At 36.9% G+C, this 24,601-nt stretch overlaps 1 protein-coding gene across 1 annotated transcript in view; it reads left to right on the top strand.

Moving 5' to 3' along the window:
* The window catches only part of LOC133091948 (bifunctional heparan sulfate N-deacetylase/N-sulfotransferase 3), a 147,714-nt gene that overhangs the window by 71,117 nt on the left and 51,996 nt on the right, over positions 1-24,601 (top strand). The window contains exons 4-5 of the mRNA XM_061191130.1: positions 1,163-1,348; positions 6,216-6,344. Of these exons, the coding sequence (XP_061047113.1) occupies positions 1,163-1,348; positions 6,216-6,344 (315 nt within the window). The remainder of the gene's footprint in view (positions 1-1,162; positions 1,349-6,215; positions 6,345-24,601) is intronic.

The following is a 24,601-nucleotide window of genomic DNA, read 5'->3' as shown; positions in this document are numbered from 1 at the left end:
CTTCCATATCCATATTTCTACAATTCAGTGCATTTAGCAGCTTAATACTATGGTTCTTTGTATGTGAAATTGCACTTTGGCATGAAGACAAGCGATGACGAAGTCAGAGGAAGTCTATTTGGGTAGAACTTTTGAAGAATACAAAGCAGTTGAAAAATACAGATAGAAAAATAAAATATCATTCAAGAGAAAAAATACATGTCTACTACTGACGCCATGAGTGTTCTTTTAATAAAAGACATCTCATCTTTTATGCTAAAGAGACTTTATCAGGAATAATGGACCATCTCAAATGAAGAAGAATAATCACAATTATACAAAGTTTTCCCAAGTCCCCTCCAAAATAGTCTAGTTGTCACGTAGATTTATTTTCAGAATTTCCAGACTTGGTCAGGACCAAGTGAATAGAGGAAGTAGTGAGAGAGAGAGAAAGAGAGAGAGAGTAATTTTGAAATGATTTTTTAAAACTGGACTCATTTTATATACTAAAGCTGGATTTCAAATCAACTAGATTTCCAGATTGTTTGGCTCATTCAGTACCTTCTACTTTCACTATAACCAGGGCTTTGGCTTCAAAGAAAATTGCTCTATAAAATTTTACCACATTTTCTAATCGAAAGTGTGTGCTTCTAACGAGGCAGGGAACATTGTCTATTACTGGCCCTCTTGCTGAGGGAACAACAGAAATGTGGCACACTTGGTAGAAACTGGGCTATAGACAAAATAAAATCCTGTTAGCAAGTCTAGTGAATGCAGAATGTGTTCTGCCCTCTAAGAAATGCTGGTTTTATTTTGTGGGGAGTGCTGAGTGTTGTCTGTAGCGAGTGTTTGTCATTTAACTTATGGAGATCGTGAGGAAAGGTGAGTCACAGGTGACTGTGACAGGATGCACTGAATGCAGGCTCTTTCACATTATTCATTAAAAGCACTAGTCCTGTCCCGTCACCTCTTAAACACACATGTATCATCATCAAAACTGGTGGAGTGGCTATCAGGCTTCATGAAGTCTAGAAGTCTTAATGTTTATCACTTTAATTTTGCCATACAATTAAGTAATGATGGAGTGAAACAAATGTATTTATAGTACATTTGAAAATCCTGGGATAAAAATAGGATCCAGATAAATCTTCCCACATGCTAACTAACATTTGCTTGGTCTTAGGAGCATGGCATTCCTACTGACATGGGCTACGCGGTGGCCCCTCACCATTCGGGCGTCTACCCTGTACACATTCAGCTGTATGAGGCCTGGAAGAAGGTCTGGAATATTAGAATCACCAGCACTGAAGAATATCCACACCTGAAACCAGCTAGATACCGGAGGGGCTTCATCCACAAACACATCATGGTGAGCTTCCTCTAGTATGCGTAGGGTAGACCTCATGCCGCCAGACTTAATTCCTCATTTTTAGAAAGAACGAAAGAGAAGAACTAAATATTAAAAGCTTAACAGAAGGAAAAGCTCCACGCAGCAGGAAACATATTTTTCATACCCAAGCAAATGACGTTTTCATCAAACTCACTTCTTTTCAATTCTTCAAATATAACTTTAAAATGTTTTTTACTGACACTATTGCTATTAAGCAGGCACTGACGTTAAAATACTAAGGAAACATTACATCTAACTTGCAGATAATTTACAGAAGCCATCATTTCTTCAAAAAGTTATTTAGCATGTAAAACTAACACCATCTCTCTATATATAAGCCATGCCGCTCTTGCCAGGCTGTGTCCTCTTTATCATATCAGACTAAAAAAAAAACTATTTACAACAAGAAGCCACATGTCCTGCATAATCATTAACAGATCATAATATAGAGTACAAATAAGAGATGATGTTAATGAAGTCATTTCTATCCATTGCCGAATTCTCTCCAAAGCTTCTCTATTTTGTTTTGTGTTTTGACACTGGTGACAAATGTATATTGTCAAGATATATTATTACCTAATACTTTGTGAGACCTCTCAAAGTAAGTAATTAAATCCTAATTTTTTCTGAAATCAGAAAATCTAAAGAGCACTGGTGAAGTTAGGAGTAGGCCTCCTGATTTAGACGCACACTGGGAAGGAACACCACACAGAACACTATGTGGTCAGGCACCATAACACTGTCAAACTGTGTTTGAACAGGTGTCTACCTTCTAGAATTAGGTGTAACTGACTCCTTTTCAGACAGTTTTCCTATGTCGGCAAAAATTACAGATTGGATAATGACATTTGTTTTACTACAGATAGGATAATGAACTTGGATCAACTTCCACCCTAACTTTTCCCTCAATAAAAACTGTTGTAAATGCTATATGGGGACATAATGGCCACATTTTATCCCACCTGCCATTCCTCCTTACTGAAAATGAACTCACTGTGCCTCAAGCTGCCAGTCTTTTGACTTGGGTTATATTATAATTTAAAAGTATGCCAGTACTCTCCTACCATGTTTAAATCATATGCAGTCTTAGTAGAATAATAAACTTAAGTCTCCAAGGACTTTATTCAATGGTGTTCTCTTTTGTTTCTGTTTCTCTCTGTAGTGCCAGAAAACTTGCTTGGATATGTCCCATGACATATGTTCATTTTTGTTTCTCCTGAAAACATATTTTACCTGTATTATAAATGCATGAATCTGGCAGGTATTAAAGGCTCTAACAGATTTCCTGTTTTGAGGGAACTGTCCCTGAGGTTCCACTTATGCAGCAATCCGTGGAAACTCTGTTTGCTTTGTGGACCCTTGGATGAGAATTTCCTAGTGGGAAATGTTCCAAGTTGATGTGCAGTTAGAGAGGACAGGGCTTGAAGTCATCCTAATAGAGTTGTAAGTGGAGACCACAATAGCCAATATGCCGTCCTAGGGAGAGACTGCAAAGAAAAAAGAGCAGGGAACTGAGGAACAAATGTTACTTAGATCACACCCATATCCTGTTGTATGAATGAGGGAAACTGGGTTTTGATGATCTATTCACAAATCAAACTTATAAGGCCTTAAATGAAACTTATTATCTTCCCTTCAAACTAGCTATTGGTCCTGCTATCCCTAATTCAGTTCTGCAATTTGAACATCACACTGACCCCCCATTTCCAATCAGTCTCTACATTCCGTCAATAATTCCTTCATAATATTTTTAAATTTCACTTCCTTTCCCACAGCCTAATTCACTGCCTTGACTTTCATTTGTAAACCGTGGTGCTGGTTTCTACTTCGTTTATTTACAGCTTCTTCTATCCACCCCTCACTGCAGTCCATCCCACGGAAAGTGCCAACCTTTTAACCCTAAAATGCTGCCTCATCTTGCCTTCCTAACCTGATTCTTTCCAGTTGTTTCCATATGCCTTAACTTGCTCTTCAGGGACCTGAAAACAATTTAAACTGTCTACCTTTCCATCTCCTGTTGTCCCGTAGCTAACACAGACTCACTCTAGACAAAAAGGTCTGCAGCAATATCACTGTGTCTATGCCTTTGTCATTCTTTCCACCTTGAAAGACCACTTTCTGATCACTCTCTACCTATTCCTATTCCCTTTATTCCTCAGTATCAAGTTCCATATCTTATATAATTTAATGTAAAGCACCTTGGTATATATATAGCAGCTCAATACCTAGGTCAGGCCTACACTGATCTTATTCTCCCCTGAATTCCTATAACACATCGTCTCGTAACCCCATTAGGAACATAAAAGCTAGATTCAGGCCTTATGTACAGGATATTGGCTTTAGGTCCACTGGCCGAGATTCTTCTGACTATGGCCTTCATAACCATCTCCTAGTTATTGTCAGGAGCTATAAGGTTTCCAGGGGCTCATCAATATCTCAAAGTTTGAATTTGATAGCGTTACACTCCCAGAAACAGTTCTAGAGAGCAGTTCACAGCAGAATGCCTAAAACCTCTCTTATTCCTTCTCTAACACAAGAGAGCCATTTCAAGGAACATGTTCAGTGTCCTGTAGCATTGGATTTAGGGAGCAAGGCAATGGGATATGACCCTCTTACACTCTGATGATCTCCTCAGCCTCCTTTGGTGGTCCACTGACCATCCTAGGGCTCATGGTGACTCTCATCCTCTCAGCAAGTGTGATCCTCCCCAGAGTTGCAGGGTAAAGCCTGACACTTCCTCTTCCCTCTGTTCAAACTCAAATTATCTGAGAAATAAATGAAATCCAAATTTCTTTTCACTTCTCTCTCCCTTTTGCATAGAATCAGCTAGGCAATCAAATCCCAAAGTTGGCTGTGTATGTTGCCATAGTTTTTCAAGCAAGATATTCAAACTGAATCCTAAAAGCGATTCAGAATCAAGCACGTTAAAATGTAAAACTAACCTGGCGTTTAATTACATGTAGGCATTTCATTATTTACCTTTGGGGTATTTCTCTTTATCCCAATATACCTTAAATCCTTCAAGAATATAAAGGCTATATCTTTGTGTTCTCCCACCTGGACTTGCAAAGAATTTTGAATAAGTATTTGTTAAATAAATAACTTCTATGTAAAATTTAATTTCCAGGAAATTACATGTTCATGAATTGTTAGGGGATATATTTGATCCAGTTAGAATACCTCTGCCCTTAGTTCTTTTTTGTTGTTGAATTTGTGCATAACATTATGAGAATGCATAATGCTTTTAAACAGAAACATCTTCAGAGCTAATACTCTGCAATTAAACTGAAGTTCTTGGAATGATTTCATCAAGATAAAATAGCTTCTAAGGATATAACTTTCACCAGTTTACCAAAATAAATAGGATAGATACAGTTTTGATTTACACTGAATATGTAGTTTTTTGATTGAGCTGGGAATTATGTTTTCTAAGAAAACTTTCCAAGGACTAGATTGAAATTTATTAAATACATATTCAGTATATTTCTAGGAGGTTGCAAAGCATGGGGATTCCTGTACAGGTAATATTTTGAAAGCACTTACTGAACCAATTGTGCTTTAAGAATCAAGACAATGGAGGATTACTGGACTGAATGTCAGTATTATGACATAGTATGAGTGTGTTTCACGTTTGGTAATTGCAATCATTGTTGCTTTTGTTGTGGTCATCCATGTACAATGCTTGGTGTCAGTCTATTTATCTCTTGTAAAAATAAAATACAGTGTGTGTGTGTGAAAAAAAAACATTTTATGATAGAGACAACTGAAAACTAATAATGTATAAAACAAAAAGTATAATAAATCAATTGTTAAATAAAAAAAAAAAAAGAATCAAGACAAAAAACAAATGAAGATCAGTTTGCTTAGGACAATAGGCAGAAGACCTGCCTGTGTAAGATTCTATAAAACTGGTATCCCTCCAAAGTATACTAATTCATGTTCTGCTACTTCAAGGGTGTAACGACAAATGCAGGTCGTAAAGAAGTCATTATATAAAGTTTAGCTAAAGTTTGTACCATCTTGCACAGCTTTTGTTCACCCCTTCTTTTATAACTGTACTGATATTTTACCAGGAAAGCTGTAAGAATTTGAAAAAAAATCCTTATCACTAATATGTATAACTGAAGTAAATAATGGCTTTTATATACAAAGGATGAAAAGAAGACTTTTTACTGAGTGACCTTTTTATCATTTTGTTTCTGACACTTTATAAAAATTACTAACCAAATGCATCATCTCTTTCTCACTTTTGGAACTGGCAGGCTTCAGACTTAGAATTCGGGGCAATTACTACAACCTACAGTAGTCCTTTCAGAGTAGAACAGGAACTATGATTTGTGTCTCAAATATTTGTTCTAATTTAAAATGTCATTTCCTAAGAATCACGTTAAGTTAATAATTGACTTCATTTTCTAATGCATGTGTAGAATTTGATAGAAGTATTATCCTTAAAAATTTTGCCTACTAGAATTAAAATGTAGCACAGGCAAGTCCAATATTTTTAAAGTCTAATTTTTACTTTTTTTTGTTTGTTTTATTTCTTAAGATGCTGGAACATACTAGGCTTCATAACAGAAGTAATGACATGGAGATTTAAAATAGATAAGTGGCTAAAATAATTCAAAGTCTATCTTAGTTTTAACATATTTCTTCCACTCTCTTCAGTATTCCTGCTGTAGTGATGTCATCCCCACTTTCCCACATTGTGAAGAACTTTGGGGGTGTTAGTTAAGAGCTGAATAATGACACCAGCTTGTACATTATTTTCCATGAGGGAAAAAGCTAAGTTTCAACATATTAATTGGTTGAAAGGAAATTTTTCCTTACCTGTTCATTCTTCCTTCAGGTTCTTCCAAGACAAACCTGTGGGCTTTTCACTCACACAATTTTCTATAAAGAATATCCAGGAGGTCCTAAAGAGCTGGACAAGAGTATCCAAGGAGGTGAACTTTTCTTCACTGTGGTCCTCAACCCAGTAAGTACTTTGAGTTATTCTCCAAATAAATAATGAAAAATGACAGGGCAAATGACAAAGAGGCCAGGGTTTTGCTAGTTATCAGCCAATCAAGATGAAGTTTCAGTTCTAAAACAGTAGTTAAAAACTAAATGGAACCACATCTAGTAATGGGAGCAAACAGAATATTCTACAAGTAGTAATGACATGAGGAACTTACGGAAGAGCCAAGGAAGTGCTCTAGCAAACCCTCCTCTGCATTGGAAAGTGATCAAAATTCAGAGATTCTTGCTTTTATGCAGAGTAAGATTTTTCACCTATAAAACTCTCCAATTTCCAAAGGGACCAGTTTTTCATTTAGGTGACTATTCTATTTTTTTCTTATTTAAAATAAAAGTAGAAGCAAAATGGGAGAGGAATTAGATAAGCAAATAGGGTCACTGTTGGAACATTCACGTTAGATCTTATCTTGCTGCATCTCAGGCCAGGGCAGAGCAGCCTGTTTTATTGGGCTACTGTTCTTCCTCCTTTACTTCTTAATACTAGGGTGCCAGCTCCCAAATGAACCATTTGTACTTATTTCTGCTTGAGGCCAGTGTTATAAAGTTGAATAGAAAATGAACTAACTGAAGTAAGGTGTATAAGGAAAAGAAGGGATTTTTATTTCCCTTCTGAAGATCACTGACATAAAAAGTAAAGCTGTATTTATTTATAGTAAATTTGTCCCTGATGTTAGCAATATTCAAGATGAAAAAAAAATGTAATTTTCCAAATGTGAAAAAAATTCTATCAGCATAAAAGTTAGATAAGAGAGGGATAAAGAAAATAAAATTTGAAAGACCCCTCTCTTAACCTTAATTTTACAGGTCTTGCAAGTAAAATTTCAGATATTTTTCATTATCTACTGGTATTCAATAGCTATCTATTTCTCAGCTCCTAGAAAATGAGATAGAAGTAAGAGTAACTCATCTTTGGGCAAAATCAACATGTCTATCCAAAAATCACCATAGTCTGAAGTTAATAAACTTCTTCATACCCTGAAAAATATAAATAATTCTGATTTATATATCAGTAATAATCTGGTTCTTCCAACTTTTCTATTCTTAACAAATGGAAGTATCTTTGGAATCATCTCATATGGTTTTGTTCTCTTATTTTATCGATTCAGCCAGTAATACTCAGGCAAAAGAATTAAACTAATGCCTAATGATGAACTGAAAACTCAGTTAAAATATTCTTAATATGGTAACATTTTCATCAATAATTTTAAGACTCTTTAATCTATAATCTGTAAAATTCTGATGTTTTATATTTCCTTTCATCATAGAGCAACTGTGAACAAGTAATCATCTATTTGATTTTTTTAACCAATAGTTGCTTTGGCACTTAAGAAATTCCTGGTGGTATTGTAATTTCAAAACTTTCTAAACCAAATTAGTTTTATTTACCATGGAAGAAATTCAAAATAAGACCATTCATGTTCAGTAGATTTACAATAAATATTATATTTTTCACTAATTAAAAACCAAAGTATTTTCTTAATTGAAAAAAGATCTTGTGGTAAAGCTTATGTTATTCTTGTATACTGATTTGGACTAAACTAACTGAACAAACTCTTTAAACGTTTAGTAAACCTTGCTACTTTTCAGGCCTTTATCAATAACATTTGGCAATTTTGTTTGTCTTGCTGAGGAGATCCACAGGGAATAAAGGGGAGAAAACACTACTTCACGAAACTTGTTCTTCTCTGATTCAGAAAACTTTCAGTAGACAGTTACTTTCAGATAAATGCTGGAATTCAAAATAAGTGACAGATCTTGTTAGACACCATAAGACATGCAAGCAATCCAAATTAACCTCATCTGGCATGTGAACTATGATTTTTGGAAACAACTGTAGTTCCCTAGAGATTTGTGGTTAAGAAGCCCACTTCTAGACTCAGCCCAAGTCTTACCCAAGGAAAGATTACTATCATTAGCTAGTGATGTTTGCTTTGCAGAACAGAGTGAGGAGTAGTGGCCTGTTTCCTATGAATTCTCCATCCCAAAATTAAATGTTTAGATGAAGTTTGTATTAAAATTAAGAAAGGTCCAGGTGCAGTTAGGCATACTAGTAATTTGGCAGATGACACTCTTTTTAGGCCAGAATGAGAATGAGAAACCCTTGATGGAATCAAAGTAGATATTAGCTGCAAGAAAGATAAGAATTTTAATTATAGTGGCTATGAAAGATAGCCATTGTGAGCTTCAGTAATACTCCAGGCCTCGATTAGAAGTATCATTTTCTGAGAATGCTGAATGAGTTTGCTGTTTACTTCAAAAAGGTAGATGTGCATTAGAAATATACATATGGCTTTTAAATATATTCAAATATATCTGAATGAGTTGAAAATGAAAATATAAGCAAGGTTTTATTTAATGTGCTTCTAAATTTTCTTCCTATATATCAACATAATATCAAGGTATTCCAATAACTTTTACCAGTATTGTGGTGAGAGGTGGTTACAATGAAGTACCTCTCAGAGTTAAACTAGAATAAATCACAGCAAAGATAAGTATGTTCCTTAAACAGAATAACTCTCTGGCCTGAAATGTTTTACTGTTACCAAAGTATTTTTCACTGCTAAAGAAAAAAGTGTCAACCTTGGAAATTTAATACAAAGAGTGTCAAAGACAATGTTAGCACTGCATAAGAGAGAGAAAACCTTGGCCTTTTCCAAATGAGCATTTCAAGTGTCACAGGCCACACACCTCGGATGTGGGTTGGATGCAGAGATTTTAATAGACGCTGAGGTTCAGGTGCATTTGAGAGGTGGGCCCATCAGGCTATCTGAGCCTGGGACCATTAAGAATTCAATTCTTCTAATTCTCTTTCTGATTCTAAACTCAACCAGCAACTTCCTGAATATAGTTTGCTTTCCTATATAAATCCTACTATAGGAAAAGAATATGTCCATCATAAGAACTTGTACTCACTGGAACAGTAATTTGCAGCACAATTTTATAAATCTTTCAGTTGGTGAATACTTCCCATTTAACCTGATAAGCAGGAGAGGACCCTCCAGTTGTATATATTTTAATATTTCGGTTCCTCTATAACGTACAATTCTCCATTTTAAACTAATGGATGAAATTCTGTTTTTATTTATCAGTTTCAATTGTCTTTGCTAATTTGATTCTGCCCCCCCAGAAATGGACACTGTCTGTCAGTGTACTGAATCAGGTGTTGGAGCCCATCAGGCTAAGTAACAGGCCCTGAACTGTTTGTTGATTAATTCAGGAAGGTAATGAATTACCTTATGGATATACCAGGGGAGAGAGCCACTAGAACTATCCCAGAGTCACTGTTAGCTATAGACACACAAGCACAAAATTTCTACACTAATATGTAATACACCCACACACAATATTCTTGATCAATTCACAATGCTCCAAGTACCCTTGTATATACTTTAAAAAATAGTGAGAAAGAGTCTACTTACTTTACATACCTACATAAAATAATATGTAGATGGGTACTAAGAACTAAAACTTATGAAGATGACAAAAAAATATTAATTCACAGTGACTGCACCTGCCCTCAATAAACAGAACCCTATAAATTTATGACATATATACTTATACACACACAAAAAAAAACAACACTACTAAGAGTATACCGTCTATTTTAATGTGAGTTTCCAGTTCTACCTATCTTAGGTAAATGTGATAATACTTAAGTAGTGTGACAAATGGAATAGTTCTGAATTAGACATGATTGTTCCTCTTTTGGGAGCCATATTATATTCTATTGCTCTGAAAAAGGATGTCCCCTTCCTTCTCCAGTGTTCTTATTTCAAATTACAAAATGTCTGAGTCTTTGCTTATGCTCTTGTTCAATAAACAGACTTTAGGTATTGAGTCCTTAACCGATATCTGTGCCTCCCTCCAACATGCTTGATAATAAAGTCAGTGCTTACTTTACTTATTAATCCAGAACAGTTGTGGATTGCCACAAGATTCATGCTCTTACCACACTTGTTTGGAATTCAAGTGGAGCAAATCCCTGAGAGCATAGCAATATTATACTTCCTTCATCAAACTGTTAAACATCCCATACAAACAGTAGCTAATCCCCTTATGCCCATGTTTCATTAAACACTTTTTGTCTCTATGTTTCTCAATTTGATATAGCATCTATCCACCATACCCTCCATACCCTCCTACCCAAATCCCTGAAAGCTAAGTCTAAATTGTATTTCTCTAATAACAATTACACATGGTGAGTAGAATGACTATTTCAAACTGGGTAACACATGAGTGAATTACAATGAAAGTAAAACAAAAGAATTCATACAAGATACCTTGTATAAATAGAAATTAACCCACACTGAAATTTTTTTAAAAACTATAATTTACATGTATATGGCTTATGTGTGCTTATCTATAGAATTCATCTAAAAGAAAACAGCTTTTTTTCCTAATGGGAAATTTTATGTTTCTTTCTTTTCTTATTTACTAATCCTGGAAAACATTGTGATAACAGAAAACTCTTTATTGAAAAATAAATGCTAATAATAACAATAACAACAACTTTGGATAGTAGAAAAATAATTCCTGAACATGTCTAATAATGAGTATTACCTGGGACAGTTGATTTAAAAAAGTCCAGACTTAATACATCAGAAACTGCAGGGGACAGTTTAGGGACCTGCATACTTATCATGAGCTTTAGGTGATTCTTATGATCAGGAAAATTTGGGAAATACTGCAGAGAAAGAAAATGGAGAAATAATTTTGGTAATCGAAGATTACCAAAAACTGCTATAGAAATTGTGGACCTATGATCAAGGTATCAGAATTGAAAATGAGTCCAAATCTGCAGTAAGATTTTTTTAAATACCAATGAGAATGAATGTTTTTTCTTAATGACCAGAGAACTCTAGCTTGAACTGGAGTTTAAAATAGAGGTAACTCCTGTTTATCCTTTAAGGATGGCTTAAGGGTCACTTTTCTCAGGAAACATTCTCTGCTCTGGTTTAGAAGTACCTTCTTGTGTTCCCATAGCATCCTCTGCCGACTCTTCCTAAGTACCTACTATCTTGCATTGTGACTGTGGGTTTGCTGTTAGGCTCTTTGCTTCTTGTGGCAGAAAATGTGTCTTTCATCTCCAAAATCATCCCAGTGCCTAAACATGAGGCCTTATACCTAGTTTTTATTTAACACATATTAAGGAAGAGAAACTGACTTTTCTAATGGCCTGATACCAAAAACAAACACAATAAATCTGAAAGGAAAGGACATCTGGGTCCTGGTAAGATAATTCTTGAATCAAAAGCATAAGTAAAACCTGTATCATGAGTTTGATGGGGTTGAATTATGTACTGTTGTGTACTGCTCTTCACATATGTAGTTGTCTCTTCTGTATAAAGACTTGTTTTCATTGAGTTCCTCTGGCTGTAAGAACTAGAGACCCACTCAAGTTACCTCAAATAATGGAAGTGTGGGACTCCAGAAGGCTGAACAATCAAAGTCCATTGGACCTGGAGGGTTCTTCTGAGTCCAAGGCAGTTTCAGGGCCCATAAAAATGAGAATTACTGATCTTGATCTTGCCTTAGTGCTTTAATACAACACAACAGGTGCTTTTCACGTGTCTGAGTGTCTCATTTTTCTACTACTGACTATATATTACATGTCTGCCTCAAAAGTGCTGCTTGTTTAATGGCTTCTGTGCCCTCATTAATTAATTTTACACATGACCCAACGTGACTGCATCAAATGTTTTCCATATAACATTCAGCTTCAATTCTAACTTGCTGATTATCTCATCCTCTTGTGGTGTCGCAGATCAAATTCCCAAGCAAGGGAATCTATTTGTCCCAGCTTACTTTTTTGAGTCAGCCAATATCAGTCCTGGCCTGCTGTGAACTGATTGCTCCTGGCTATGGGCACCCCACAACTACCTCCAATCTCCATTCTACACTATGACTGGGCAATGGGCTGCCTAAGGGCTATCCTTTCAGCAAAAGCTTGGAAGAGGCAGGTACTATGACTGCTGTCTAGTCTGAATCTGAATCCTGTGGGAAGAGTCAGTATGGTCTCAGCCAATTCCAGAGATTTGGGAGTAAGCTAAACCTTTTTGGAGAAGGCCTAAAGATTAATTTTGAAGCTTGTAAAGTGTAAGTGAGTAGTTGTGTTAGATATAGGACCAATTAATTTCATTCATCATTTTACTGTCTATCTTGCTTCTAGAATGCAAGTTCCAAGACAGCATGTACGTCTTGTGCTGTATTTACTCTATATCTTCAAACTAAGAAGAGTTCCTGGCATGTCGCAGGTGCTAACAAAATATTTCATAAGTGGATGAATGAAGTTAAATGTCCAACAGGGGTAGGGATACTAAAAGAGCAAATTATGTTCCTCCCATAGTGGAATACATTCACCCATTAAAAAACACATTGTATAATAATTTTTGATGACATGGGAAATAGTCATGATATATTCAGTGAAAAAAGTATGCTATTAGAAAATTAGATGCAAGCATGGAAATAAACTAGAAGGAATTCAGCAGAATGTTAGCAGTGGTTGCCCTAGATAACAGGATTAAAGATGATTTTCTTTGTCACGTTTGTCTGATTTTTATAATATGTGTATATTGAATGTCTATTACTCTTAAAACCAGCACACACACACACACACACACACACACGCACACACAAAATGCTACATTGAAAACAACAATAATAAAGAATTATCTAACACTAACAGTGAAGGATGTAAAATGCAATTATTTATTTAGTGATATATCAGGGGTAGAATTAGTATTTACTCAGTTCCAGTTGTTCCCTATCTGTCTCATATATCACCTAACACCTACCTCACTGCATGGTTATTTGTGTACATATACATCATTTCTCCTATATGAGGGGGCATTCTTGCAGAATTATCTGTGTGTGTTTCATTTTTGTGCTTCCCATGGTGTCTAGATCAATGTTTTAAATCTAATAAATGGTCACTAAATGTTTTTTAAATGACTGACTAAATGTAAGAGGTTATGTTTTAAGGGCATCACTTGACTTATGGCCTATCCAACTGTGAATAATAACAAGCCTGGTTTTAACAAAACTACATTCTGGCACATCCTCTGCTTTCAAGAGAGTGAAATTCAGGATCCAGGAAATTTTTAAGTGGCCCTAAACGTTTGGCAGGTTTTTACAAGTGATGATGAATTAGCCTGACATGGAACAAAGGACAATTAAAGCTGGAAAGAACCACAAAATTCATCTACTCAATCACCTAATTTTAGGCTCAAGCTCACTCCTGTATTTTTCTGTTGAGAACCCAGCCTTCCTGACTCTGAGTTTGGTGCTTCTACCACTACAACATGCCGCTTCTGCACTCCTAGGTAAATTGGCCTTAATGTGATGCACATTACCTGTTAATGTGACTCAGTTACCTGGTACCAGGAAAATGTGCAAATCGTTTAAAATTTCTGGCTATTATTTAGAAAAAGCAACCCATCTCCATACTGAGTAAAAAACAAAAAAGTGCTTTTGAAAAAAAGCTATAATAAGTAGTTATAGCTAAGGGAAAATGTCAAATGTACTTTTAAAGAACTATGAATAATAAGCTATGTATTTTTTATCTTAAAACAATAAATCTTGTTGATGTTACTTATATATTGATAAGACTTTTAAAAATTTTTGTTTTTTTAATTTATTTTTTATTAGACTTTTAAACTTGTAAAGCCAAAACACTTTATTTCATTTATTTCCTACTTTCCATATCAGCCCTATTTTTCTATCAATGTTCTTCATGATTAACTATGGTTTTATATAATTACTTGCCACTGTGAGATTAAGAATATTATAAGAAAGCATGATTGTCTTGATTCTACAGTTAAGAAAAATAGGAGTATGATAAACTCTCAAGCCATTGAGATGGATATTTTTAAGAAATTTACGAAAATAGATATTAAGTTTAAGAAATGAATATTATGTTATTTTTCTTTAATCCTTTCATAGTTTCACATAACTTATAGGATAAACAAACAAACAAAAAATCCTTCACTTGGAAAAAAAATTAAGTCTGGCTCCTACCCACCTTTATGGTCTCTTTTTTCAATAATGTCATATATGCACCTTTCAATCCAGCCGTACTGAAGAATTTGTAGTTCGCTAAACAGGACCTGTTATCTTGTTCTGTGCCTCAGAGTGCTACTGCCTCAGGTTGGAATGCCTTCCAGCAAACCTGAGCTCGTACGTCATCTTTTTACAGAAGACTTCCCCCAACTCTTCAGTTTCTCCTGTGTTCTCATAGCACCCAGGCATAACCCTAACATAACTTGTCCCCAGTACTATAATCAGTTATCTTTCTCATCCAGTGGTTTGTGAATTCCTTGATAGAAAGCATCATGTCTTATTTATTTTGTAATCAAGATATATGCAGGGGGCTTCCCTGGTGGCACAGTGGTTGAGAATCTGCCTGCCAATGCAGGGGACACGGGTTCGATCCCTGGTCTGGGAAGATCCCACATGCCGTGGAGCAACTAGGCCCGTGAGCCACAACTACTGAGCCTGCGCGTCTGGAGCCTGTGCTCCGCAACAAGAGAGGCCGCGACAGTGAGAGGCCCATGCACTGCGATGAAGAGTGGCCCCCACTCGCTGCAACTAGAGAAAGCCCTCACACAGAAACGAAGACCCAACACAGCCAAAAATAAATAAATAAATAAAATACAACAAATTTTAAAAATATATATATATATGCAGGGGACTTCCCTGGTGGCGTAGTGGTTAAGAATCTGCCTGCCAATGCAGGGGACACAGGTTCGAGCCCTTGTCCGGGAAGATCCCACATGCCGCGGAGCAACTAAGCCCGTGTGCCACAACTACTGAGCCTGAGCTCTAAAGCCCGCAAGCCACAACTACTGAAGCCCACGCGCCACAACTACTGAAGCCCACCCGCCTAGAGCCCGTGCTCTACAACAAGAAAAGCCACCGCAATGAGAAGCCCGTGCACCGCAACGAAGAGTAGCCCCCGCTCGCCACAACTAGAGAAAGACCGCGCACAGCAACGAAAACCCAACACAGCCAAAAATAAATAAATAAATTTATAAAAAAAAAAAAGATATATGCAAAATTTTAGCGCATAGTAGGCTCTCAATAAATGACAGTGCATTAACTTGCAATGCATGTATATGTACTATCCTTTGAAGGAAAATCTAGTTGCCTTGGAAATACTTATTCACAGAATTCACTTGACTCAAGAGTTTGCATTATTGTGCTTTCATTTCTCCCAACATGGCATCGAGGGAGATCCTTTTGAAAGTCATTAAATTTATGAAAAGATGGTCAGTTTCACTCATAGGAAGAAAAATCAAGGTTAAACATATTGAGATACCATTTCTTATCCATCATATTGCCAAAAATTCAAAAGATTGGTAAAATATTCTGTTAACAAGGCTGTGGGAAAACAGATATTCTCATACATCCTAGTGGATGTGCAAAGTGGTGCAACCCCTACTGAGGGAATGCAAAATGGTACAGCCGCTATGGAAAACAGTATGGAGTTTCCTCAAAAATTAAAAATAGGACTACCATATGATCCAGCAACCCTACTTCTGGATATCTGTCCGAAAGAATTGAAAACAGGATCTCAAAGAGATATTTGCCCTCCTATGTTCATTGCAGCATTATTCTCAATGGCCAAGAGGTAGAAACAACTTAGCTGTCCATTGACAGATGAATGAATAAAGAAAATATGGTACATATGTACAGTAGAATATTATTCAGCCTTAAAAAGGAAGGAAATCCTATCATATGCTACAACATGAATGAAACTTGAGGACATTATATGCTAAGTGAAATAAGCCAGTCACAAAAGAACAATACTATATGATTCCACTTGTTTGAGGTGTCTAAAGTGGTCAGACTCATAGAAACAAAGTAAAATGGTGGTTGCCAGGGCCTAGAGGGAGGGGAAAATGGGGAGTTGCTATTCAGTGGGTATAGAGTTCCAGCCATGCAAGATGAAAAAGCTCTAGACATCTGCAGTACAATGATGTGCACATACTGTACTGTACATTTAAAAATTTGCTGAGGGTAGATTTCATGTTAATTTTTACCACAAATTTTTTTTAAATTTTTATTGGAATATAGTTGCTTTACAATGTTGTGTTAGTTTCTGTTGTACAGCAAAGTTAATCAGCTATATGTATACGTATATCCCCTCTTTTTCAGATTTCCTTCCCATTTAGGTCACCACAGAGCACTGAGTAGAGTTCCCTGTGCTATACAGTAGGTTCTCATTAGTTATCTATTTTATACATAGTATCAATAGTGTATCTATGTCAATCCCAATCTCCCACCCAATTCATCCCACCCCCCATTCCCCCACTTGGTGTCCGTACGTTTGTTCTCTATGTCTGTGTCTCTATTTCTGCTTTGCAAATAGGTTCATCTGTACCATTTTTCTAGATTCCACATATATGCATTAATATACGATATTTGTTTTTCTCTTTCTGACTTACTTCACTCTGTATGACAGTCTTTAAGTCCATCCATGTCTCTGCAAATGACACAATTTCATTCCTTTTTATGGCTGAGTAACATTCCATTGTATACATGTACCACATCTTCTTTATCCATTCCTCTGTCGATGGACATTTAGGTCACTTCCATCTCCTGGCTGATGTAAATAATGCTGCCATGAACATTGGGGTGCATGTGTCTTTTGGAATTATGGTTTTCTCCAGGTGTATGCCCAGGAGTGGGATTGCTGGGTCATATGGTAGTTCTATTTTTAGTTTTTTAAGGAACCTCCATACTGTTCTCCATAGTAGCTGTATCAATTTACATTCCCACCAACAGTGTAAGAGGGTTCCCTTTTCTCCATACCCTCTCCAGCATTTATTGTTTGTAGATTTTTTGATGATGGCCATTCTGACCGGTGTGAGGTGATACCGCATTGTAGTTTTGATTTGCATTTCTCTAATAATTAGTGATGTTGAGCATCTTTTCATGTGCCTCTTGGCCATCTGTATGTGTCCACATATAGACATTTCTCTTTGGAGACATGTCTATTTAGGTCTTCCACCCATTTTTTGATTGGGTTGTTTGTTTTTTTTTTGATACTGAGCTGTATGAGCTGTTTGTATATTTTGGAGATTAATCCCTTGTCAGTTGCTTCGTTTGCAAATATTTTTTTCCACTCTGAGAGTTGTCTTTTCGTCTTGTTTAAGGTTTCCTTTGCTGTGCAAAAGCTTTTAAGTTTAATTAGGTCCCACTTGTTTATTTTTGTTTTTATTTTCATTACTCTAAGAGGTGGGTCAAAAAAGATCTTGCTGTGATTTATGTCAAAGAGTGTTCTGCCTATGTTTTCCTCTAAGAATTTTATAGTGTCCGGCCTTACATTTAGGTCTTTAATCCATTTTGAGTTTATTTTTGTGTATGGTGTTAGGGAGTATTCTAACTTCATTCTTTTACATGTAGCTGTCCAGTTTTCCCGGCACCACTGATTGAAGAGACTGTCTTTTCTCCATTGTACATTCTTGCCTCCTTTGTCATAGATTAGGTGACCATAGGTGCGTGGGTTTATCTCTGGGCTTTGTATCCTGCTCCATTGATCTATATTTCTGTTTTTGTGCCAGTACCATACTGTCTTGATAACTGTCTTGAGAGCTTTGTAGTATATCTGAAGTCAGGGAGCCTGATTTCTCCAGCTCCGTTTTTCTTTCTCAAGATTGCTTTGGCTATTCGGGGTCTTTTGTATTTCCATACAAGTTGTAAAATTTTTTGTTCTTATTCTATGAAAAATGCCATTGGTAATTTGATAGGGATTGCACTGAATCTGTAGCTTGCTTTGGGTAGTGTAGTCATTTTCACAATATTGATTCTTCCAATCCAAGAGCATGGTATATCTCTCCATCTGTTTGTGTCATCTTTGATATCTTTCATCAGTATCTTATAGTTTTCTGAGTACAGGACTTTTTTTTTAAAAAGTGAAAGAACTTTAAAAAATACATTTTTGTATTTTTGACAGTACATTTTAAACATGAATCTAATCATGAAGAAACAATCTCACAAGTCCCAAAATTGGTATAGTCTATAAAACAAATGTTCTAGACTTTTCCAAAAAAATATCATGTTTAAAAAAATAAAGAAGGGATTCCCTGTTGGCGCAGTGGTTAAGAATCTGCCTGCCAATGCAGGGGACACGGGTTCGAGCCCTGGTCCGGGAAGATCCCACATGCTGCAGAGCAACTAAGCCCGTGCGCCACAACTACTGAGCCTGCACTCTAGAGCCCGCAAGCCACAACTACTGAAGCCTGTGCACCTAGAGCCCGTGCTCCACAACAAGAGAAGCCACTGCAATGAGAAGCCTTCACACCGCAACGAAGAATAGCCCCTGCTCGCCTCACCTAGAGAAAGCCCGTGTGCAACAACGAAGACCCAATGCACCCAAAAATAAAATAAATTTACAAAAAATAAAAAAATAAAGGAGGATTATTCTAGTTTAAAAGAAACTAAAAGACATAATAACCTAATACAATTTATAAATCTTAAGCCTTCGTTGGATCCTGAATTTCTTTTTAAATATATCGATAAAAATCATTTTTCTAGTTATTACTGCTGGGTAACAAAATACCCCAAAACACAATGGCTTAGAAAGAAAACAGTAATTATTTTATTATCACTCATGATTTCGGTAGGTCAGAATTCAGGGAGGGCTGGACTGGGTGATGATTCTGGCCTTCAGTGTCTCATGAGGTTGCAGTCAGACGGTGACTGGACCTGGAAAACCAGGCAGCGAGCTGGCAGGACATCTCTTCTCAGTGTCTCGGGGCTTTTTCATGTGATCTCTCCCCAAGGGCTTCTAGGGGGCTTCCTCACAGCAGGAGGGCCTCAGGCAGTCATGCGGCTTTAGGGCTCGTCAAGCATCAGAGCAACCAAGGCAGAACCAGAACTGCCTGGGATTCAGAAGTCACAGCAGCATGTCTGCTTCACGAAAGCCTGACCACATTCAAAGGGAGAATTAGATTCCATCTCTTTACGGGGAGTGACAAAGTTCTAGAAGAGAGAGAAATTGTGGGAGGCCATCTTTGGAAAATATAATTTACCACAGACAATTATGGAACAATTAGGGAAATTTAAATATGGACTGCACAATAGATGATACTGAAATATGTCTTCCTAGGCGTGATGATATTTGATTTTACAGTGAAATGTACGTGTTCTTAGATGATGCATGCTAAGGGATTTAGTGGCAGTGTCTTGCTGTCTGCAACTTATTTTCAAGTGATTTAGCAAAATAACAGGTATATTTAAGAGTGAAAGAAACACAGAACATGCAAAGCAAATGTAGTGAAATGTAAGCAACTGGAGAATAGGTGAAGGATATACAGATGTTCATTGTCCTAATTTTTTGCTTTTCTATAGATTTATAACATGTTTCTCAAATAATTGAGTGGGAAATAATGTAAGTCCGATTACATTATTTCTCTGCTCACATCCTCCAAACCTCTCTCTTCAGAGTAGATGCCAGACTCCTTACCATCACCTACAGGACCTGTGTGATCTGAACCCTTACCTCCCTGATATTATCTCCAGGCAGAGGGAACAGCAAGTACAAAAGCCCCGGGAGTGTGCTTGGCATGTTTTAGAAACAGCAGGTAGTTTACAATGTCCTATTTTAATTGATGCCTCTTAAACATCTTCTTCATAAATCTTTGTGTACGCATTGTTTCTGGTTTGATGTGAAACCTCAGTTCCCTGCCTACTCACTTCTTTCTTGGTTGTAGGAACTTCAGCCCTAGAAGAACTCAGTCAAAGCCAGATCATTTCTCACTACCCCCCAAAATGCCTGAGAATTCTGTTTAGGAAAGGGAAAAGATCCAGCCAGGAAAATTTAAGAAGGTTCCCAGTTACATTCAAATGGGAATTTCACCTATTTGATATTCCCCTCAGGATGCCTGGTATCATTTCAATCTTACCTCCAAGGCATATTGTATTGTATTGTTTTTGAGGTTTAGATTGTCTAAGCATGCCCTGTAGTAACTAGTAGCTTCTTAACAAGATTTTACTTTGCAGGATTTAATCCACTGGCTTTCTTGCTTGGCTGCCTTTGGCTAAAGCTCAGTGTTTGGTTGGACCTCCCTTGCCTGTGGCGCTACACCATGGTGCTGCCTATCACAGGCATTAGTAATTTCCTGTCTTGGCTGGAGGCCCTCACAGAAGCCATATTTTCATTGCATATATTTGTTCCTGATGTTTTGGTCTTAGGTCTCAGCAGAATTGTGGTTCTTTCTGAAGGTCATACGATACTGTTTTCAGGGGAGGTATTAGTCCCACAGATAATTGGGCCTTTTGATTTCCAAGATGAGTAGGTTGGCCACATCTTTCCTTCCAAACCAGTGAACACTGTATTAAGTAGGGCTTGTTGGTAAATTCAGTGTGTCAGGAACTCACAGCCAGATAAGGGGCCAGTGGCCTAATAATAACAACAACACAGGTACCTCTTATTAGAAGCCAGATATTTAATAGACATTAGAAATCAAAGTTCAAAAAATATTACCAGGCTATCTGAATGCTAACTGTACTGGCATCAGTAAAGTGAGCAATCCCCAGGTGAGATTGCTATCCGTAGTGAAACAGGCTAAGACATTCATTTGGAGGAAACGGGACAGTTAAATGCCAGGGAGGCTTGGCCAGTTGTCCTCTGTACTAAAATTATAATTCTGAGATGGCCATTTTCCAACTTGGCAAGCCTTAAAAAAAAAATCTTCATATCCTTTAACACTGTAATTCCACTTCTAGGAATCTATCCTAGATTTAGAAAAAAGTGTTAATTGTAATGAGGAAAGAAAATGGAAATAAATGATGTCCAACTGAACGGAAATGTATAAATAAATTATGTCCACTTAGGTTATTATGCAGATTTTAAAATTTATGTGTATGAATAATTAGGCAATAACATAAGAAGTAACAGATATATTATGTATAAATAGGGTACAAAAGTATCAAAATTTTGTTTTAAAAAACTATACATAAACTATACATACTGAAAAGAATTGTATCTTTGGATGTTGAAATTTTGGTATTTTTCTTTCTGCTTTTCTGTATTTTATATTTTTCTTTTTTTTAATATCTTTATTGGAGTATAATTGCTTTACAATGTTGTGTTAGTTTCTGCTGTACCACAAAGTGAATCAGCTATATGTATACATATATCCCCATATCCCCTTCCTCTTAAGCCTCCCTCCCACCCTCTCTATCCCATCCCTATAGGTCGTCACAAAGCATGGAGCTGGTCTCCCTGTGCTATGCAGCAGCTTCCCATTAGCCATCCATTTTACATTTGGTAGTGTATATATGTCATTGCTACTCTCTCACTTCGTCCTATAATTTTTCTTTAATGAGTTTCCAACATCTTTTTTTTTTTTTAATAAATTTATTTATTTATTTATTTTTGGCTGTGTTGGGTCTTCGTTTCTGTGCGCAGGCTTTCTCTAGTTGTGGCGAGTGGGGGCTACTCTTCATCGCGGTGCGCGGGCTTCTCATTGTCGTGGCTTCTCTTGTTGTGGAGCACAGGCTCTACATGCACAGGCTCAGTAGTTGTGGCTCATGGGCTTAGTTGCTCCGCGGCATGTGGGATCTTCCCAGACCAGGGCTCGAACCCATGTCCTCTGCATTGGCAGGCAGATTCTTAACCACTGCACCACCAGGGAAGCCTCCAACATCTTTTTTAACAAGAAGGGTAAAGCACTGATTTTTAAAGTACTAACACAAGAGTTCCTATTAGCAGAGAATGATCAAACCAGTTTAATTATGAATTACCATTTATACAAATTATTTTAAGACAAGGGTATCATATTAGGGGATTCGGTTCAACAGTACTTTTTGAGTATCTTTTTCTTCAAATTTCAAAATATTAACACCTTGTAAAATTCCATAGGATAAGAGGTGAAACACTAATAATTATATTTCTGTAATTCTGCTTTTTCCCTTTAACAAGTGTATGGACTGAAGTATGGACAAGGCAATAAGCAAGAAGGGCCCTTGAGCAGGAGGGAAAGAGACAAAGGGAACCTGCTTTGTACTAGGCCATGCTTTTTAGAAGGGACCTTATTTCATTCTAGCAACAATTCCGTGAGGCTTTGTGTATATCATCTTATTTGACCTTAACAGCAATCCTATGAGGCATGTCATAGATGAGGAAACTGGGGTTCAAAGAGATTCCCTAATTTGACCAAAGATAAACATATAGTAAGAGAAAGGTCCTCCATTCTACTGTCATTGTGCTTCGTTGATAGAACACCCCTGACCCACACTCAGAGCCCTGAATAGCCTCATTTTTAAACAGAATTAAGCCACACTTCTTAGTCTGGTTTCTCATCCTAAGGGGCATATTACACACAAACATTAGAACATGAGAGAAAGAACACTAGAGCAATGGCAGTGGGAAATGAAAGCTGACAAAGGAGTAGGACACGCCCCCCCCCCAAAAAAACCCCACCTATTACAAAGCACCCAAAAACTCAAAAAGCATAGTTATGTGGTAGTATAGAACAATTTTATGACAAGACATACAACTCTATGCAGTGCTGAGGCAATTGTTATATTCAATACTTTATTTTCCGTATACTCTGTAATACAGGAGGAATGTCGTACCTACAAGTTATTTTGCACAAAGGTCATCCTAATTCTCTTCTCCAAGGGTTCTGAATGGATGAGGTGTTTGCTTTTGTTGTTTTTGTTATACTTAAGAATCTAGTAGAAGACTTACAAACACAAGGTGATTACTAAACTGAGGCCCCTCAGAATAGACAGTATCCAAATATAGAACTTGTTTTTTGTTTAAGTAAAAGCCAAGAATAAACTTAACAGCTACTTAGTTATTGATATACCTTGAAATATTTTGCTAGAACAATGTAGAAATGGAATTGAAACATCAAGTGAAGCTTTCTGTGCTACTGTGGTTTCAATTGAATGCTGCGCTTTGTATAAACACAATTTTTGTGGTTTAACTTTAGGCTGTTCTCTGCGGTCTTCCCATATAATGGGAATGCGTCAGAAGCACAGCTTCTCTTCCTGTGTAGGCTGGAAACTGTTAACTGCGAAGTTTGGAGATAGTCTCACAGAGCTCTTTGCCATATGTTAAACTAAACTTGATATGAAAAATATCGTATCAGTTTCCAGTTTCCCAGAGCATTAAGAAGAAAAAAAAAGGAGCTCAAGCTTTATAAATATAAAAAGCATCTGTCTGCACAGGAAATTCTACTGTGTTATTTTGCAAATGATCCCTACTTATATTTACAAGAGAAATCAGATCTGATGAAGTAGTGATATATAGGAAGTAGCGCGCCATTTTGTTCAGAATTTTTTAATATATATTCATAACTCTGAATGGCTGCCTGGACTGTGAACTAACCATCACTGAACAGCGCTCTCAGCAGCGCTGCCCAGTGTGCTCCTAAGCATTTATGCTTCCAAGTGAAAGGAGATGGAATATTTTGATAGCATGCTGCTAACTTAAACATTTCTGTCGGATGTCATTTTTGTGTTTAAATGCTCCCACCACTCTTTCCAATTCAGGAAGACTCATGAGCATTCACAAAATGTTTGGCACAGTTTTCATTCTGATTTTTTACTTCTCCTTGACTCTCTGAGCCTCTGCATAGACACTCATCCAGATGCAAATATCCTTGAGTTCATCTTCAGTAGCCTTTTTAAGAATCCCTTTCTGTGACTTCCTTTCTACCTGCCTCCCCATTGTCACCTCTAATTTTGACATTTCTTTTGCTCTGAACCACCATTCCATGGCCCTCATAAGATTAACAGCTGAAACCCATACCCAGAACCCTGGTCCTTCATCACAGTCTACGGAGGACTTCATGCTGCCTTTATAATATACCATATATTTACCCGCAGCCCTCTCTCAGACTTGGCTATACACCCTTTGGCTCACTTCATCAATTCAGTGCTCCAGCATTTAGCCTTGATCTCACTGATTGTTTTCTTGCCTCACAGAGATTACTTAAAGACTTCCACCTGAATCTGTCTGCCTTTTTTATCTAATAGCCTATCCATGCCAGTACTACCAACTAAACTCCCTTTAACCATGAAATGATAGTTTTTCTTCTGATTTCTTCTTTTTCACACCTTTATCTTGCCTAGTTTTCACTCAGTGTTCATTCTTTTACTAACTTAAGGCTTCTCTTGCTCTCAGTTCCATTTACTTCCCTTCTTTCTTCCAATATCATATATTAATAACTATTACTCATCCATCACCAAGTATTGCCC

This window comes from Eubalaena glacialis, chromosome 5 (genome assembly GCF_028564815.1).
Source record: "Eubalaena glacialis isolate mEubGla1 chromosome 5, mEubGla1.1.hap2.+ XY, whole genome shotgun sequence".
NCBI lineage: Eukaryota > Metazoa > Chordata > Mammalia > Artiodactyla > Balaenidae > Eubalaena > Eubalaena glacialis.
This window is presented reverse-complemented; position numbering and strand designations above follow the sequence as displayed.